The sequence below is a fragment of the Nuphar pumila genome, chromosome 3 (assembly GCF_984573655.1).
Source record: "Nuphar pumila chromosome 3, dmNupPumi1.hap1.1, whole genome shotgun sequence".
Lineage (NCBI taxonomy): Eukaryota > Viridiplantae > Streptophyta > Magnoliopsida > Nymphaeales > Nymphaeaceae > Nuphar > Nuphar pumila.
This window is the reverse complement of record NC_143251.1, coordinates 92,267,758-92,287,715: the sequence shown is the minus strand read 5'-3', so window position 1 is coordinate 92,287,715 and position 19,958 is coordinate 92,267,758. Positions and strand designations below refer to the sequence as shown.

The 19,958-nt window shown below is 37.8% G+C and overlaps 1 protein-coding gene across 8 annotated transcripts in view; it reads left to right on the top strand.

The window, feature by feature from the left end:
• Positions 1 to 19,958, top strand: part of LOC149843131 (putative E3 ubiquitin-protein ligase ARI8) — a 98,099-nt gene that overhangs the window by 42,629 nt on the left and 35,512 nt on the right. For all 8 annotated transcript variants that reach the window (XR_016430843.1, XR_016430846.1, XR_016430841.1 and 5 more), the window contains exons 6-10: positions 13,836 to 13,940; positions 14,056 to 14,144; positions 14,808 to 14,915; positions 15,018 to 15,108; positions 15,201 to 15,290. Coding sequence is in view for 1 of the 8 variants with exons in the window: in XM_089999612.1 (XP_089855738.1) it covers positions 13,836 to 13,940; positions 14,056 to 14,144; positions 14,808 to 14,915; positions 15,018 to 15,108; positions 15,201 to 15,290 (483 nt within the window). In the remaining 7 variants the exon portion in view is untranslated. The remainder of the gene's footprint in view (positions 1 to 13,835; positions 13,941 to 14,055; positions 14,145 to 14,807; positions 14,916 to 15,017; positions 15,109 to 15,200; positions 15,291 to 19,958) is intronic.

Genomic DNA, 19,958 nt, shown 5'->3' with positions numbered 1-19,958 from the left:
TAAAAAATTCTCAACCTATTATAGTAAGGTTTCTTTTGTTATAACATTTCAAAAGGTGAAATTTTATTTAAATTTTTAAATAGAAGTCAATTTATGAGATAAATGGATGCAAGAGCCCGCCTCGGCCTAAAATCTTTTTGAAATATTTTGAGAGATAAGTAATGTTCTAGTAGTTTCAATAATATGCCTATGTTTTCTTTCGGCTAACCCATTTTGTTGAGGTGTTTAGGACAAGATTTTTGATGAACAATTCCATAATTTTCAAGATAACTTTTGAACGCATTTGAAAGATATTCACCTTCAGAATCAGTCCTAAAAATCTTTAGGTTTCCATTAAATTGATTTTTAATCATCATGTGATATGCTTTAAAGGATGCAAAAACCTCATGTTTGTGTTTAAGAAAGTATATCCAATAATATTTAGAGTAATCATCAACAAAAATAACATAATATGCAAACCCTCATTTTGATACAACGGGTGCCGGTCCCCGGACGTACGAATGAACAAGTTCAAAAGATTTGGTTGTAAACATAGATCTTTTTTTAAAAGGAAAACTTCTCATTTTTTCAAGCATACAATCATTACAAGTAAGATTGCTTTTACGAAGATTTTTGACAAAATGTAAATAAGAAAATTTTGTTGACATTGGGATGCCCAAGTCTTTTGTGCCAAACATTTATATCCTTATGTTGGACAACATTTGTTGACATTACTAGATTGGAGAACCTAACGTGAACAGAAGAAGAAAAGAAAAAAGAGAGAGAGAGAGAGAGAGAGAGAGAGAGAGTTTCATTATCCCTAATCACCTATTTAAATAGGTGATTAGTAATATTACACGTAGGCATACATAATTGTTCTAAATTACGTATGACCACCTCAAGTAGTTGAATATTGCTTTTAACACTCCCCCTCAAGCTGGAGCATATATATCTATCATGCTCAGCTTGCTGCAACATCTTAAAAAACCTGCACTTGCAATAGGCTTGGTGAAGACATCTACAACTTGGTCCTCAGAAGTCACATGACTTGTAGAAATATGCCCTGACTGCACTAAGTCACGTATATAGTGGCAATCAACCTCAATGTGTTTTGTTCTCTTATGAAAAACTGGATTGTTGGCTATATGGGTGCTTTATTATCGCACATCATCAACATTGGTGATGAAATCATCACTTGTAGATCTTTTAGAATGGACCTAACCCACATCATTTCAGCAGTTGTTTGAGCCATAGCTCTATATTCTGATTCAACACTCGAACGAGCTACCACAGTTTGTTTTTTACTTCTCCAAGTAATTAAGTTTCCTCCTACGAACACACAGAACCCTGTGGTGGACTTTCTATCATCAATGGCCCCTGCATAATCTACATCTGAGTATGCAAGTATATCAAGGTTGGAGCTTTGTTTATATAGCAATCCCTTTCCAGGAGAGGATTTCAAATACCTGAGAATCATCATAGCTGCCTGCCAGTGCACTCGGGTTGGTTTGTCCATGAATTGGCTTATTTTGCTCACAACCAAGGAGATATCTGGCCTTGTTACAGTAACATATAAAAGTTTACCAACCAGGGATCTAAAACTATTATTGTCAATTGGTTCTGCTTGTTCATCATACATATGAAGTTTAAGATCCATTGGTATATTGACTGGTTTGGCACCTAACATCCCTGTTTCCTGCAGTAGATCAAGTACATACTTTCTCTGTGATAAAACTATCCCCCCACTGTTTCTAGCCACCTTTATGCCCAAGAAGTATCTAAGAGGACCGAGATCTTTTGTGACAAAGTGCTTCTGAAGATGAATTTTAGTGTTTGAGATGTCCTTTTCACTGCTACCTGTAAGAATAATATCATCCACATACACAACCATAACCACAATACCAACAGAGGTTTTCTTGATAAACATGGAATGATCGGATGCTGACCTGTTAAAGCCAAATGCAGACATAATTTCAAATAACTTCTGAAACCATGCACGGGGGCTCTGTTTTAGGCCATATATGGCCTTCTTTAGTTTGCACACCTTGCTACACTCCCCTTGAACCTCAAACCCGGGAGGTTGCTGCATGTACACAGTTTCAGACAGATCCTCATACAAGAAAGCGTTTTTCACATCTAACTGGCATAAACTCCACCGACAATGAACAACGACAGATAGGACCAAACGAATAGTCCTAAGGCGGGCGATTGGGGAAAAAGTCTCAAAAAAGTCAACTCCATATGTTTGAGTATACCCTTTTGCCACCAATCGGGCTTTGTATCTTTCAATGGAGCCATCCGAGTTATACTTAATAGTGTAGACCCACTTACATCCGACGATATCTGCATCAGTAGGTGGAACAACCAAGTCCCATGTGTCGCATGAGAGCAAGGCATCCATCTCAACCTGCATTGCTTGCTTCTCACTTAGGGTCTAACAACGCCTGAGGATGATTAAGTGGAACATATGTGGCAGATAAAGCAGAGATAAAATTCTTCATGTGCACCCCAAGCCTTGCTTCAGTAACAAACTTGGAAATAGGATGTAATGTGCATTGTCTTGTACCTTTCCTGAGGGCTATAGGTTTGTCATCCTCAACATTAGACATCTCAATATTTTTGGACGAACTTACTTCTGAAGAAGGCAGTGATATAGGATCTGATTCAGGTGGTGATCTGCGAGTATATACCAACGGAGGATTATGATACCGAGCAAATATCGGAGTCTGAGAATGGGTGAGAACTCCCTTATTCTCTGTAGGTGAAAACGACTCCAAAGGAACCAGAAGAGGCATGACATCACCTTGTTCAACATGTAGTCTAGATGCAGTAGTAGAAAAGTAAGGAATAGATTCAAAGAAGGATACATCAGCACTAACATACTCTCGACGGAAGATGGGATCATAACACCGATATCCTTTTTGATTCTTTGGATATCCAATGAAGACACACTTGATGGCTTGGGCAGATAATTTATCACAGTTAGGTCCAAGTTTATGAACAAATGAGACACATCCAAACACCTTGGGAGAAATCGGAAAAAGTGGAGCATTAAGATAGAGAATTTGAAAAGGAATTTGCTCTTCCAATGATGAGGAAGGCATACGATTAATAAGATAGCAAGAAGTGAGAATGACATCCCCCCAGTATGAAGGTGGCATATTTGATTGCAACATAAGGGTGCGAGCAACATCAAGAAGATGTTTATGTTTCCTCTCAGCAACTCCATTTTGCTGGGATGTATGAGCACAAGTGGTTTGGGGGCGGATGCCACGATTTTGATAGAATTATAACAATTCATTTGACTTGAACTCAAGAGCATTATCAATACAAATAATCTTGACAAGAGAATGAAATTGAGTCTTTATTTCAATAACAAAAGACATAAGAATGGAGGCAACCTCTGACCTTTCTTTTATTAAGAAAACCCATGACAATCTAGAAAAACCATCAACAATAACTAAGTAATAACGACATTGAGATTTACTAGGAACTCTACTAGGTCGCCATACATCAACATGCAAAATCTCAAACAATCCTTGACTCGATGGACTCTGACTAGATGGAGAGGAACTTCTGTGATGTTTGCCCAATTGACATGCGTCACACTGGAATGAGTCAGACGAAGAAACTTGAGGAATAAGCCTACAAAGCTTTGGCAAAGGAACATGACCAAGACGGAGATAGGAACTGGAAGATGGCTCAGACACAAAATTCATAGATCCAACTGGCTGATGTAGATAATAGACACCACCCTCCTCATGGCCTCCACCAATCCTCTTCCCCGTTAGCAAGTCCTGAAAAATACAACACACAGGATCAAATATCACCCTACAATTATGCTCCTTAGCAATACGACTAACATACAATAAATTCTGAGAAAATGAAGGAGCATGAAGGACATTAGTCAATTGAAGTGTGGGGGATATAGAGATGTTTCCTTGGCCTATAGCAGGAGAATATCTCCCATCTGCAAGTATAACATTGCGAGGTTCAGCAATAGGATGTAACTTCGAAAAATTATAGGGAGTCCTACATAGGTGTCTAGAGGCATCTGAATCTATGATCCATCTACTACCTTGATAACTCGAGCCATCACTTGTAGAGCATGCAACATCAGCAACAGGCATAGGAGCACTCGAACTAGTAAGCCAGTGAGACAAAAATTCATCGTACTCTGCACGATTGAGGATAACTGGATCGTTGGAGGATGTAGTGGTAGTCTCTGCCTCGAGTTTAGCAATTTGAGCCTTGGACACATTTGGTTTGGGCGATGGAATAGGAGGTCGACCAGTCTTATCCCAGCACCTATCTTCAAGATGTCCGAGTTTACCACAATATGTACATTGAAGCCTTCATCTTCTTCCTATACTGCGACCACGACCTCTACCTCGAAAATTCAAGAAAGTACCTCTTCCACGACCTGAGGGGATAGCTAGAGCTGATGCCTGTGATTCTGATTGGGTCTGAGGAAGAGTGATGACAAGCCTACTCAGACGATTATAGGCTTCTGCAAGAGTAGGAACATCAGACCCGGTTAGCATTTGAACTTTGGCAACAAAAAAATCAGATGATAACCCAGTAAGGAATCGGGCAACCATAGTCTGCTCCTAATGGGTCTTCTGTTTAGTGCAGCATAAGGGTCTATGTGCATTTAGCCTCTCAAAGGCAGATTTAACAGAAGCATAGTATTGGGCCAAAGTCTGTTCTCCTTGCTGCAACTGGTAAATTTCCTGCTCAACTTGTAGAATACGACTCACATTGGTTTCATGAGAATACGTCTCACAAAGATTATCCCACATTTGTTTAGCTGAGGTATAATAAATCAATCCATCAGCTATATGAGGTTGTACGCTATTCATTATCCATGACATCACAATGTCATTGTCTTCATCCCAGGTGACATATTTTCCTGTTCTTTCGGTAGGCTCCAATTCCAATAGAACATGTTTTTTTCGATGACCAGAAACCGACATCATGAAGGTGCGAGACCACCATGCATAATTAATATCATCTAGCTTAACTGAATAGTCATACAAAAATGGATTCACAAAGGCTTTATATTCACCAACTACCTCTGCTTTTTGGTCATTATCTTGAGCATGTGATTGAGCCATGATAATAATAAACAAAACTTGCTTACTAAGAACAACTAGACAAAAAAACAACCCAGATATTGCTGCTCAACAAAGAGACTCCTGCGCAGTTTGCTTCTATATCTGAATAGCGATCAGATCATCTCCATAACCACAAAATAAATAAAAATATTTTAAGGAGAGACTATCAACTTTACGACTGGAATGTTCAACAAGACTACCAACTTCGAGATCAAGATCCTTACCATTTAATTTCAACGGTAATAATCTGATCTCAGACATTCAACAACGATAAAAACAATATCAAGACAACACCATTCAGATCCAATCAGAGTCTTCAGATCTGCGTGCTTCTCATTATGCGTCACAATGATCAGACGCAATCTAAAAAAAATACCTTTTTTTTTTTTAATAATCCACGAGCAGATCACGATGATCAGCGACACCACCTTCCACTCCACCATTCACGACTGACAGCAGCCTGATCACGTTAAGCAGCCAAGGCCCCTGAAAAGAAATACCTTTTTTTTTAATCCACGAGCCGATCACGATGATCAGCGACACCCACGTCTACTTCACCCTTCACGACTGACTTCAACTTGATCACGCTAAGCAGCCAAGGCCCCATTCCACTAAGCAGGAACCTGATCACGATCCACGATCTCCCACTTCTTCTTCACCTTTCACGACCAGCAACCTGATCACGATCCACGATCATAATTTTTTTTCGAGCCGATCACCCACTTCTTCTTCACCCTTCACGACCAGTAACATCCACGAGCAACGGCAGCAGCAACGTCATCCCCGAAGAGAGACCCGCTCTGATACCATGTTGACGTTACCAGATTGGAGAACCTAACGTGAACAGAAGAAGAAAAGAAAAGAGAGAGAGAGAGAAAAGAGAGGGAGAGAGAGAGAGTTTGTGTTTCATTAACCCTAATCACGTATTTAAATAGGTGATTAGTAATATTACACGTAGGCATACGTAATTGTTCTAAATTACGTATGACCACCTCAAGTAGTTGAATATTGCTTTTAACAATTACAAAAAGAGTTCTTTGGTATTTGAAGAGAGTCCACGTAGTATAGATCTCCGTTCTAGAGCCTTCCTCAATCAACTTCTCGGACTGACGATCCTGTATCCAACATTTATTAGATGAGAATTTTATGTCACATTCATGGTCCGAGAGTTGAGAAACCGAAAGTAAATTTAAATTTAATTTTGGTATAAATCTAATTTTGGGAATAAAAAAGCCTTGTTTTTTAAAGTTTCTAATTCTTTTAATTTCAAGAGAAATGCCATTCGCGGTTGAAACAAAAGATGGAGATATATTTTTTGAATATTCGGAAAGAGAAAAAATATTTGGAGACATGAAATGAGACACCCGAATCTAAAAGCCAAGAAGTCTTGCCTGGAGGAGAGAATGTTGACATGGCGGCCCTGGAGATAGATACCTTAAGAAGAGGTTGTAAAGCTTCCACGATTTGACTTAGAGAAAGAACTCCATTTTCGGAGGTGGATGGTCTTCCTTATGCGGTTGAAATGTGATGGACATAGCCACCATCTTCTTCCATTTTGGACATACCGGTTTGATATGTCCGGATTCTTTATAAAAATGACATAATTTTGCTATAGTCTCTTCCTTGATATCTTCCATTTTGACCACCATTTTCTCTTGCTCCTTGATTTTGATTTTTAAAATAAGGAGGTTTGTATGCTTTCAAGTTGCCCTGGTCTAGAAATGGCATAAGCTCATTCATTTTTTTTCTTGGTTTGAAGGTGTTGCAAAAACACTCGGATTGGTCTTGCTCATACCTATATGGGTTTCCTCTCCACTTAACTTAGTAAGAAGTGGTGGAGAAGTGAAGGAGGATAGAAGTGAAGATCGTATTTGTTCAAACTCGGGTCTAAGACCATTCAAAAAATTTAAAAACCGATCTTATAGTTGCTTCTGTCGAAGCTCACTGGATTTCCCACTCCATTTTGGTTCAAGCATAGCAAACTCATCCCAAATAGAGGATAATTCAGCGAAATATTCCCTAATAGTCAATTCGCCTTGTTGAAGGGTCAAAACCCTTTTTTGAAGATAATATTTGTGGGACAAATCCCTTGAAGTGTACATCCTTTCAAGGTATTCCCATACTTGAAATGCCTTCTTAAACTTTAAAATATTTGCATTGATTCGGGCTTCAACCGAAGGGAAAATCCATGAAAGGATTTTATAATTCTTCATTTCTTATTCCTGATGTTTCTTGTTGTACTCTTCATAAGCTTTTTCTCTTTCTTCCCTATCAAAAACCTTAATCTCACCCTTTTTAATAGTGATGATTTTAGGTTCGGGTCCGGGGATAGTGCCTTTGACATAGCTCTAAAGGCCTTTTCTTTTAATATGAGCTTCCATATTTTCGGCCCAAACATAATAGTTTGACCCATTAAGCTTAAAGCCAAGAGAAAAGTGGGAATCTTTTTCCATCATGAAGAAGTTTATATGAAAACTTCAAGAATAGAGACTCTTACCCTATGTCACATGGGTACGGGTGCGAGGATACGACACTTTCAAAAAACCCGGGTGCGGCAAAAAATATATATAAAGTCCAAAAGTTGGACATAAATGACCTTGGGTGCGTTGACTGCACCCAGGGTCAGGTTGACCGCATCGGGTGCGGGTACGACACCTAGTTGGATAATCCCTGTCATATATATATAAAAAAAAAATTCTTGGCATTTTTTTTAAAGTTTGAAAAATTTTAGATCTTAGACTTAGAAAATGCCGTAAAAGGGATAAACAAAATAGATCCTAGAATTAAGTGGTGGGCACTGAAAGGAGCTAAACAAGGAATGTTTGTAGAGCAGGTAGTTAAGGAAGCTGATTGGTGTCTCGAGGAGGATTCAGAATCAATGTGGAATAAGATAGCGGGTGGCATGAGAAAGGTGGCTAAGAAGGTATTGGGTGAGTCTAAAGGCGGTGCACCGTTAGGTAAGGATACATCATGGTGGAACGAGGATGTCAAATTAGCTATTAAGGTTAAAAGAGAGTATTATAGAAATCTAAGTAAGAGTCGTGATAATGAGAATTTGGAGAAGTATATGATAGCAAAGAAGGAAGCTAAAAAAGTAGTTCGAAACGCGAGGGATAACGTATATAAGGAGGTTTATGACAAGTTGGATACTAAAGAAGGCGAAAAGGATATTTATAGGCTTGCAAAGATGAGAGATAGGAAATCGAGGGATCTGGGTATGGTTAGATGTATCAAAGATGAAACACAAAGGGTTTTAGTCAAAGATGAAGAGATTAAGGAGAGATGGAAATATTATTTTGATAAGCTATTTAATGGAAGTCATGCTCAGGATCTTGGAGACTTCTCCATTTCTTTTCATGAGATGAATTGTGACTTCATGCACAAGATTCAAAAGAAAGAAATTGCAGAGGCTATGAAGAAAATGAAATAAAAAAGGGTAGTTGGCCCAGGCTTGGAAATGTTTGGGTGAGAAAGGTTTAGAATGGTTGATAAATCTTTTTAATAAGATTTGGCGGACAAATAAGATGCCTAATGAGTGGAGGAAGAGTACTTTGATGCCTCTATATAAGAATAACGGTGATATACAAGATTGCACAAACTATCGTGGTATAAAACTCATGAGTCATACTATGAAACTTTGTGAGAGGGTGATTAAGTATAGGTTGAGAAAGGTTGTCATGATATCGGAGAATCAATTTGGTTTTATGCCTGGAAGATCTACTATGGAAGTTATACATCTTCTTAGACAACTTATTGAGAGATATAGAGAGAGGAACAAAGATTTGCATATGGTTTTTATTGATTTGGAGAAGGCATACGATAGAGTACCTAGGGATGTTCTCTAGTGGACAATGCTGAAGAAAGGTGTTTCTCTCAATTACATTAGTATAATTAAAGATATGTACGAAGGAGTAGTAACCAATGTCCGGGCGCCAACTAATTTTCCTATAACGGTTGGGTTACATCAAGGATCTGCATTAAGCCCTTTCCTATTTGCTATAGTGATGGATGAGCTTACGAGACCAATTCAAGAAAATGTGCCGTGGTGTATGTTGTTTGCTGATGATATTGTTTTGATTAATGAGTTTAGAGCTGGGGTTAATGCTAAGTTAGAATTATGGAAACAAACATTGGAAGCAAGAGGTTTTAAGTTGAGTAAGAGTAAGACAAAATATATGGAATGTCGGTTTAGTAAGCAACAAAGTAGTGATGGGAGTGTAGTGAAGCTTGGTGAGCAAGAAATACCGGTGGATGACTGTTTCAAATATTTGGGATCTATCATTCAAAAGTATGGAGAAATTGATGGAGATGTAAATCATAGGATAAAGGTTGGGTGGATAAACTGAAAAAATGCAACTGGAGTGTTGTGCGATCGCAGAATGCCATTGCGGTTGAAGGGAAAGTTTTATAGGACGACAATTAGGCCCGCTTTACTATATGGTACAGAATGTTGGGCTGCTAAGAGACATCATATTCAAAAAATGAGTGTAGCTGAGATGCATATGCTTAGATGGTTGTGTGGAAATACAATAAAAGATAAGATTCGAAACGCGGAGATACGTAAGAAGGTAGGTGTTGCATCCATTGAAAATAAGATGAGAGAATCGTGTACGGTAGTTTGGACATATTCGGCGAAGGCCTAATGAGACTCTAGTTAGAAGAATGGAGAAATGAGAAAATATATTAGTTAAAAGAGGTCGGGGTAGGCCTAAAAAGACTTGGATGGAGATGATAGGAAATGATATGAATGCTTTGAACCTCATCGAGGACATGACATTGGATAGAAATGATTGGAGGAGAAGGATTCATGTGGAAGACCCAGAATGATTTTCTTTTTTGGTTCATATCGCCGACCCCAATTGTTTTGGGATGAAGGCGTAGTTGTTGTTGTTGAAGTTTGAAAAATTGGACCCAAATGACTTTGGGTGCGTTGACCGCACCCGCAGCTGCATCGCGTTGACGCGGGTGCGACACCCTGCTAGCCGAATCCCTATGACATAGCTCTTACCACAAAGGGTCTTTTAAACTCACTTGAAGAGATGTATTGCACTTAGAAGTGGATTGCAAGAGCTCTCCATGCCAGAAAGGAGGGATTGAGAAAGTGCACGCTTTTTCGAGGCAACCACCAAAGTATGACGAAAACACGAGCTATTCTTTCATCAACCTTGCTCTGATACCATGTGAAAATGTTTACAATGGGACTATGTGCTCAAAGGCACAATATCCATGATGTGATACGTGTGCACAAAGGCACAAATGAACACTCACACAAGTGCACAAAGGCATGGATACAAATGCACAAAAATAAAAATAGAATCTCTTATTGAACCACAAATGAGAGCTTTACAAAAGCTATTCTACAATGAAGGGGAAGTCCCCTATTTATAAGAGACTAGAGAGAGCCATTGGAGGGGCTCCCACATGTGAACGTTGGCACCCCTCCAACGGTCATTTTATTGACTGTTGGAGGGGCCCAATGTTCACATGGGGTGGGCCCCTCCATGGCTAAAATCCAAAAGAACCAAAAAAAATGCAAAATGAAGAAAAAGAAGGAAAAATTACATACATATTCAATAATAAGAATATGCATAAAATAGAAGAAGGAAAAGACAAATTTACCCTTATCGGGTATTAATATATTTATATATATATATATATATATGTATATGTATCTCTCTCTCTATATATAAATATATATAGGAGATGCATTTTAACAAAAGCCCCAAAGTTTCTTTCCACGAAGATGATTCTCCATAGTCGATGCCCACATCAAATAATTCGAACCATTGAGCTTGAAGGAGAGCTCCACCCTTGAGTCATGTTTCATGTTGAAGAAGAAGGTAGAGATGAGGAGAAAGAACGAACTTCGGTGACAAAAGAGCCTAAGAGAAATCTTCCAAGATCACAAGGAACCCAAATGGCTTTGATACCATGTAATGAGATAAGCGGAAATATAAAAGTGATAACACTTGAAGAGTTAATAATGAACAAAATATCACAAGCACATAATGTGCAAATACCCAAACCCACTAAGGGGAAATGCCAAAAGGCAAAAAGAGAATAGTATTATTGAGAATAAGTGAGTGAACATTAATACAAAAATAAGGGGGGACAACCCTTTTATATACAAAAATGAATGAGGCTTAAAGAGGGGGCCATTGGGGCTCCCATTATAGACGTTGGGGACCCCAACGTCTATAATGGTGGGGTCCCTAATGAAACCAAAGGAAAAAAATAAAGAAAAGAAAAAGAAAAAAACGGAAAATAAAAAGAGTTTTATAAAACAACTTTTGTTACATGTAAAAAGACCAAAATACCCCTATCCGGTATTTTGGAATAAGCAGAAAAAGAATATATATATATTTATTATATGTATATATATATATATATCTATTTTTAACATAAATTGCATGGATTGTCACTCTAATATGTAATTAAAATTCATATCAGCATAATATAACAATCTATCATGCACATAAAATTCAAATTAAGGAAAACCCCTAATTCCTACACATGAATTGACTATAAATCACATGGATTAACATTCTAGTGTGCATTTAAAATTCATATGAACATAATACAATAATCTATCATGCACATATAATTGAAATTATGGAAAACTCTTAATTCCTGCACATGAATTTACTATAAATCACATGAGTTAGCATTTTAATGTGCATTTAAAATTCATATGAACATAATACAACAATCTATCATGCACGTAGAATTCAAATTAAGGAAAACCCCCAATTCCTACACATGAATTAGCTATAACTTACGCGGATTAGCATTCTAATGTGCATTTAAAATTTATATGAACATAATACAACAATCTATCATGTACATGAAATTCAAATTAGGGAAAACCCCCAATTCTATTACATGAATTAACTATAAATTGCATGTATTTTCATTCTAATATGTAATTAAAAATCATATGAACATAATATAACAATCTATCATGTACATAAAATTCAATTTAACATAAACATAGCTCTAACATGCATGTATTAGAACTCTACAATCATATGGGGTTAGAGCAGAGTTACCGGAAGCACCTAGGTAAAAGGGGAAGCGCGAAACGTCGCGCTTCCGAAGCGTGAGGGGAAGCGTCCCCCTTTTTTGGGAAGCGCGCTTACCTTTTATGGGAAGCGCGCTTCCCCCACGCTTCCCTCTCGCTTCCCCATTTTTTTCATTTTTTTCGCTTCCCCCTCGCTTCCGGTTCGCTTCCTAGGTCGCTTTCGAGACGGTTTGAAATTTTCTTCTAAGTAGTCCCACGCTTCCCCGCTTCCTAAAATTTTGAAAGTGCCTCGCTTCCCGCTCCCGCTTCCCGTATCGCTTCCCACTCCCGCTTCCTCGACTGGTAACTCTGGGTTAGAGTAGGTCCCCTACCTCTCGATGAATTCTCACAAAAAACTAAGAGAGAATTATAAAATAATGCAATATAGTGAGCCTCCTTCCAAGCTTGAATGAGCCTTCTCCACAAACCGAAAATGAGAGAACCTCCTTCTTGAGAACACCTCCAAATTTGTGTGAGTGAGTGAGAGGGGGGGGGGGGGGCTGCTCCTCCAAACCGAAAATGAGAGTGAGGTGCCTTCAAAACTGTGAGAGCTTCCTCCAAGGTGAGGGTGTCCTCCAAAGCCAAGAGAGGAAGAGGGAGATGAGAGAGACAATGGTGGAACCTCCTTCAAGCTTGCATGCTTCTTCTCAAAAACGAAAATGGAGAGTGATGTCTTCCTTTTCACAAAGGGGTGTGTGTGGGAAGAAGGGGAGAATTAGGGTTTATTTCCAAAGAGAGAGACTCCAAAAATCGTGAATAGTGGTTTGGCTTGAGTGATGGAGATGAGATGGGAGATGGAAGGCAAGCAATAGCCCATGGCTAGGGTTTCATCTTTTTGAAAATGAGAAGGGAGGAGGGCAACTTGATTTTTGGATAGAGAGAGGGTGGTGGCTAGGGGAGAGGAAGTGAGAAGCTTCTCCTTCCTTCTCTCCATGGTTGCCCTACTTTGGGTGGTCCCCACCTTATATACTACCTCCACTAGGGAGGTTGACCCTATGGAGAGGAGTAGAAGCTTCTCTCCCTTCCACATGGGTCACTCCGTTTGGTTGGCTCTTCCACTTGCTTGCCACTTGGCCCACTTGTTTTCCTACTTGTTTACCCACTTGCTTGCCCACTTGGCTGCTTGCTTGCCTACTTGGCTACTTGCTTTCCCACTTGGCCACTACCTTGGGCGCCCCCTCCACTTGGATCCATTCCAAGTGGATCCAAATCCATGACCTAAATGGTTCAACCCAACCTAGGGTCCCCACTAGGTCCAATCCCAAGTGGATTAAATTAATTCCATTAAATTAATTCTAATTTAATTACAAAAGAAAAATCAAATATGATTTAAAATCCTAATTAAAATTAAGTGCCAAATTAGTTACACTTATACTTAATTGCAAATTTACCCATAATTAAAATAAATTGCTGGTTTAAATATAACTAAAATTAAATGCTAATTCCAATAAAAACTAGCAATTAATTGTACTCAAATTTTAAATGCAATTTAAATATAATTTAAAATTGCAAACCATATATAGGGCAAAATTCCACTTTTATTTATTCAATCATCATGGAAAATTCACAGAAATTTCTCGGAGATTACACCATTGTTCATATAACAGATTGCAAGTGGTTTGACACAGTTATCCATCTGTTTTTTCTTAATTATTGATTTTTCCATTTTGTTTGTGTAGACCAAATGGTGTCCTGCTCCAGGCTGTGAGTATGCTGTGGATTTTGTTGCTGGCAGTTCAAATTATGATGTTACTTGCAACTGCTCTTATAATTTCTGTTGGAATGTAAGTGCCTCTCTGAAATAGTTTGTGCACATGTTATTCTTTGACATTTTCCTTAGTAAAGAAGGAAATAACTAAGGAAAATAAGCGATTCTAAACCTTCTCGAATTAAATGCAGTGTACTGAGGAGGCACATCGCCCTGTTGACTGTGACACAGTTTCCAAGTGGATCTTAAAGAATAGCGCCGAGTCAGAGAATATGAACTGGTAAGGAATAAATGTTTTAAATAATTTGCTTCTATGTTGATCTTGTGTTGAATGAATCAAGAGCTTTAGGTTTCACAATGTCACTGCAATTGAGTGAAGTGTTTGATTTTGATAATGGGGAGTGTGATCCAGTGGATTCTGGGATGCAAAGATCCATGTGGTGGGGACTCTAACCCTACAAGCAGGAACATCTCAAATCCATAACATTTCCTTTTGTTGAACTAGGTGTGTGTGTGCACACGCTTATGTGCATGTGAATCAGGCCATTATTATTTTCAGGTGACATTTGTAATGCATTGTTATGGTGAACCTTCTCCATTTAGAGAAATTTTATGCCAAAATAAGATTTTTTGAAGGAAAAAAATGACTGTATGTGACACAGAGGCGGAGGAGGTTAACATAACTATAACTGGTGCATGATGAAAGCCTGCTGCTAAATGATTTTCCTGGATTCTCAGCTGGGTGAATTTGTATCCCTTTTTTGGGTTTTCACATATATTTAGTTGTTGTGATGGAAAATACATATATATATATATATATATATATATATATTCTCTGTCTAGTGGTATTAGGATTTCACATATATGTATCGTCATGTTCTATTTTGAGCTTTTCTCCTATGCCATGAGCATAATGCTGACAAGTTTCTGATGCAATATTTAGGATACTAGCAAATTCGAAGCCTTGTCCAAAATGCAAGAGACCAATTGAGAAAAACCAGGGATGCATGCATATTACTTGCACACCACCTTGCAAGTTTGAGTTTTGCTGGTGAGTCAGCTTCTTGTTAATTTGATATGGGGGATTTATTTAAATGTTTACCTTCAAATTCTTTAGTTTAAACTTTAATTATCAACATGTTACCATTTGCAGGCTCTGTCTTGGCTCATGGTCTGATCATGGCGAACGGACGGGTGGGTTCTATGCATGTAACCGTTATGAGACTGCAAAACAGGAGGGAGTGGTATTGGATGTATCTTTTCTATTATACAAAGAATAAATTATTTTTATCATGAATTGGGAATCTATATCTTTGTTACTTTTGATGGTTTTCAGTATGATGAGGCTGAAAAAAGACGAGAAATGGCTAAAAATTCATTGGAGAGGTACACTCATTATTATGAACGATGGGCCACCAACCAGTCGGTTAGTACAATTTACATTTTCCCATCTTATTGTTACCATGTGTTACTGTTTATTCAACACTAACCACATTCTTTTGTGTCATTTAGAATCCTCTGGACTGACTTTATTATAATGACTTCTGTAGTTGTTTTTTCTCAGTTGTGTTGAGGAAATGCCATATTTCCTTTGTGTAATACCCTCCAATGTAGCTATTTACACATACATTCCATATTAGGGGTATTTTTGTAAACTAGTGTATACCCACTACTCCACTAGCTTTTGTCTTGTAGTGGGCTTTATGGGGGTCGACCCCCTTTTTTATTTATTGTAACTCTATGAAGTTTTACATCTTCACTCTCTTCTCTTCCTTCTCTTTGTGGTTGCCCTAGTTCCATGCTTTCATAACATGGTATCAGAGCTTGGTTGAAGGAAATAAGAGGCATTGTCTCAGTTCATAAGAGGTGACGATTCGTTCTGGTTTTGAGATTTCCACCATTGCTGACATCATCAAGGAGAGGAACGATCAGGTGTCTTGTTCCTTCTGATTTGGGGGTCTATTAGGGTTTGATTTATAAGTTTATGGAATCAAACCGTACCTGATTTGGTGGAATATTGGATTTTATATGAATTTTCTTATAATTTTTCTGTCGATGGAGGTAATCTGTCCAGATTTCAGAAATCTGAGATTTCTGATCAGATTTTTGGGTGGTTGAGTCACCGATTGTTTGTGCTTGCATCATTTTTGAGTTGAAAGGCTAATACAATCTCTAGTTTTGGAGAATCTTTGGTTTCTTGGTGATTCTATTGAAGTTTGTGGGTGTGACCAGCAGGCAATAATGGTGTGTTTGGATCAGAGTTACCGGAAGGGCCTAGGTAAAAGGGAAAGCGCGAAACGTCGCACTTTCGAAGCGTGCGGGGAAGCGCCACTTTTAAATGGGAAGCGCACTTCCCTTTAATGGGAAACACACTTCCCTTAATGGGAAGCACACTTCCCATCACGCTTCCCCCACACTTCCCCAAATTTTTTCAATTTTTTTGTATTTTGTATTTTGTATTTTTATTTTTTCTGCTTCCCCCTCGCTTCCTAGGTCGCTTCCGGTTCGCTTCCTAGGTCGATTTCTGACTCGCTCCTAAGTGGTCCCACGCTTCCCGCTTCCTAAAATTTTGAAAGTGCCTCGCTTCCCGCTACCGCTTCCCGTATCGCTTCCCGCTCCCGCTTCCTCAACTGTCAACCATGGTTTGGATAGTTCACACATTATATGGCTATCAGGTAGTGATATAACTGAAGTTCTATGTGCATAACTGGTTTGGGGAAATGAATGCATTATTTCTAGATGTGTTTGTGTGAAGGCTCAGGTTTCTTGTGCAACAAGTTATAATTTGTAGTTTGGGGGTTGGGTTGAAATGGAGAAAGTAGACTCCATCCAGTTGACTACAGTGAAGTTGGATGAGACTAACTATTGCTTCTAGTCTGATTTTATGATAGACATAATTGATGACAAATGATTAGGGGGTTTGCTTGATGAGACTTCAGTGAAGCCCATACTTGGAAATGTGAATTATGCGAATGCGATCAAAGAATGAAAGATGAACAATGCGAACACCAAGGCATGAATTCTTAGCTCTGTAGAACCAAGAATTGTCATGAACATTTTTAAGTTTGTTGAAGCTAAGGATGCATGGGGATATTTCAAGCAAGTGTACATGCAGGAGAGCTGGGAAGACAATACCAGTTAATACATGAATTGAGAGCATTAAGACAAGGAGACAAATCAATTGAGGAGTATCATTATGAGATGCAACTGCTATGGGACTCATTGGCCTTGATTGATAACAATAAGCAGTGTGAGAAGTGCAAGGATTGCAAGACTTTTATGGAGGAAAAAATACAATCTAAGGAAACAACGAGTAATTGAGTTTTTTATGGGATTGCGCTTTGAGTTTGATAATGTCAGAAGTGTTGTTCATAGAACTCGCCTTCCTCAAGTCACTCAGGCTCTTTCTGAAATCACTATTGAGAAGACTAAGATAAAATCTCTTCAGTCATTCCTTTGGTGAGTCTCTTATGACAACCTAACAATTATGGTGGGGCAAAGTGTAACGACCCCAACTCATCCTCATGAAAAGATGATTTTTTTTTCTTAAAACTATTGCGGAAACCAAACCCAAGGATTCGGGGTCTCACAGATTTAATAAATACTAGACCACAAGAGATAGTCCATTGAATTAACGAAAGAATAACCAACTTTATTAACCAATAAAATGAATGTCAAAAAAACTAGAAATAAAAAAATAGTCTATAACATAGAGTCACTTTGTCAAGAACATCAAAACACATCACGCAAACTCGCAGACTCCATGCAGCAGTCACCCCATCACTGAGCTCCCGGTCCTTAAAAACATTTTTGAAATACAGTGTAAGAACCAGAGTTCTTTGTACGAATTCTTTTAAAAATCCAAACAGAAAGGAAAGAACATAAATCAAATTCATGTATAAATTTAGAGGAATATAACAACAATTTCATAATCAATGTACCGTTCAAGCATTTAAAACAAGCATCATCCAATAACAATTTTCATACGAGACAAGATAAATATGAATGCATGAATTAATGTAGAACAATAAAGATGTATGAATAACTTGTTAAGTTATTAATCAGAGTTTTTTTTGTATGCATGTTCCTATAAAATGTACACAAATTTTACTTCACTTTTTCTTAAACCCGCAAATACTCAAAATGGACACAACAATTCCTGAAGTTCAAGTTAGGTTCTCAGTTTTAGCTTAACACACAATTTGTATTTTATTACTGGGTTCCACACTTGTTCCTCGATCGATATTATGAATCAACACCATCTATTGGAACATTAAAAATTAACATCTAATGTCGGGACACCAGAGAAATCAATATCTACTGATGTCACTTTCTTGGTATACCAATAACAACAGCTGTACCAATAACAACACCCCCAGGTAAAGTGGCTAAAAACTCTCTAAAACCGTAGTCGGGAGGTGAACCACCCTATTTGGTTCAGAGGCACAAACACACACGTAGTTTTAGTATCCTCACAGTTTCTTCAAAACCGCTATCCAGGATTCCCACATTATGGAAGGGACATCAAGGAAACAAATTAATTACACTGTTTATCTCTTTTATTTTATTAACAAAAATCAAAGTTCTTTAGATAAGAACTGGTTTGCAATTCAAAATGCAAAACCCAACTCAGGGCCCAACCTGTCACATTTTAACAATATAATTAATTTTGGAAAACCAATAATTCCATAAACCAATTTTGCAATGCATAGAAACAATTTTGGAGCAATACATGCTCCTGATCCACATTGCCTACAATGGTTCACATCTGACCACAAAAGTATCTCAAAGTGATATATGCATCTTATGCAAAATTCTTAGTGAATATGCACACACTTCAAAACATGTCTACAATGCACATTTGATCACACCCAATAATAATGCATATATAAATCAGTTTGCATATGCATGCGAACAAATGCTTGCAACACACATTAATATGATCCAATTCATGCATAAACTCTCAAACATGCACATATCCTATTTATGCAAACATCAAAATAAATTTTAGAATTCACATGAACATTTGCAACATATTAATTTAGTGTATAACATGTACAATTAATATTCAACACATGTATCATCTAACACCATGACATGCCATCAACCGCATGTCAATGTTGTGCTAAAGCAAGCAACAACATGCTGTGATGCCAAAAGATCCCAATAAGGTGCTGCGAACAACACTATGTGGCTGCACAAAGGGTGCAACACTGCTGCCCCTAACAACTCGCCAAATGCATAATAGCAAGACAGTTAATATGCATAATCAGCAAAACAAATTTTTATAACAGCAAAACATTTTGTTATGAATGTTAACCAATCAGTTTTATAAGCAAAATTCAGCAAAACAGTTTGGTATGCATTCCAACAACATAGTGTGATACACAAAATCGACAATCAGCTTGATATCCATGTAATGAAATGGTGGTCTTCAACAAATGCACAAATAACTCACAAACAAGTGTCTATTGGAGACAGTACAAGCATGACCCTTGAAAGGGTATAAAAGGAAGAACACTTGAAAAATAAATAATACTTTATTCATGAACAAAATGCTTAAGAAGCATGGATAGTTTACATTGAAGGGGTTCACCCCTATATATAAAAAAAAGTGGAAGAGAGAGGAGAGCTCATTTTGAGCTCTCCAAAAGAGACGTTGGATTCCAACGTCTCTTAATATAGCTGTTGGACTACAGTCCAACAACATTTATTATTATAGCTGTTGGACTATAGTCCAACAACATTTATTATAGCTGTTGGACTACAGTCCAACAGCTATTTGCACAGTCAAATTCCAACAGGAACTTGACTGGATCAAATATCTAGTTTTTATTGAACTAGATGCTAAAAAAGAAAATAATAAAAGAAAATATAATAATATTAAATAATATATATATATATATATATATATATATATATATATTACAGTTTACATTTTAACACTCCCCCTCAAACTTACGGTACAATGAGCGAAAGTTTGTCTAAGAGGAAGTGAAATCTGGGAGCAGCGAGAGGCTTGGTGAAGAAGTCTGCTAATTGATATTCTGATGTAACATATGGCAGATCAATGGTTCCATGTAAGTATTCCTCT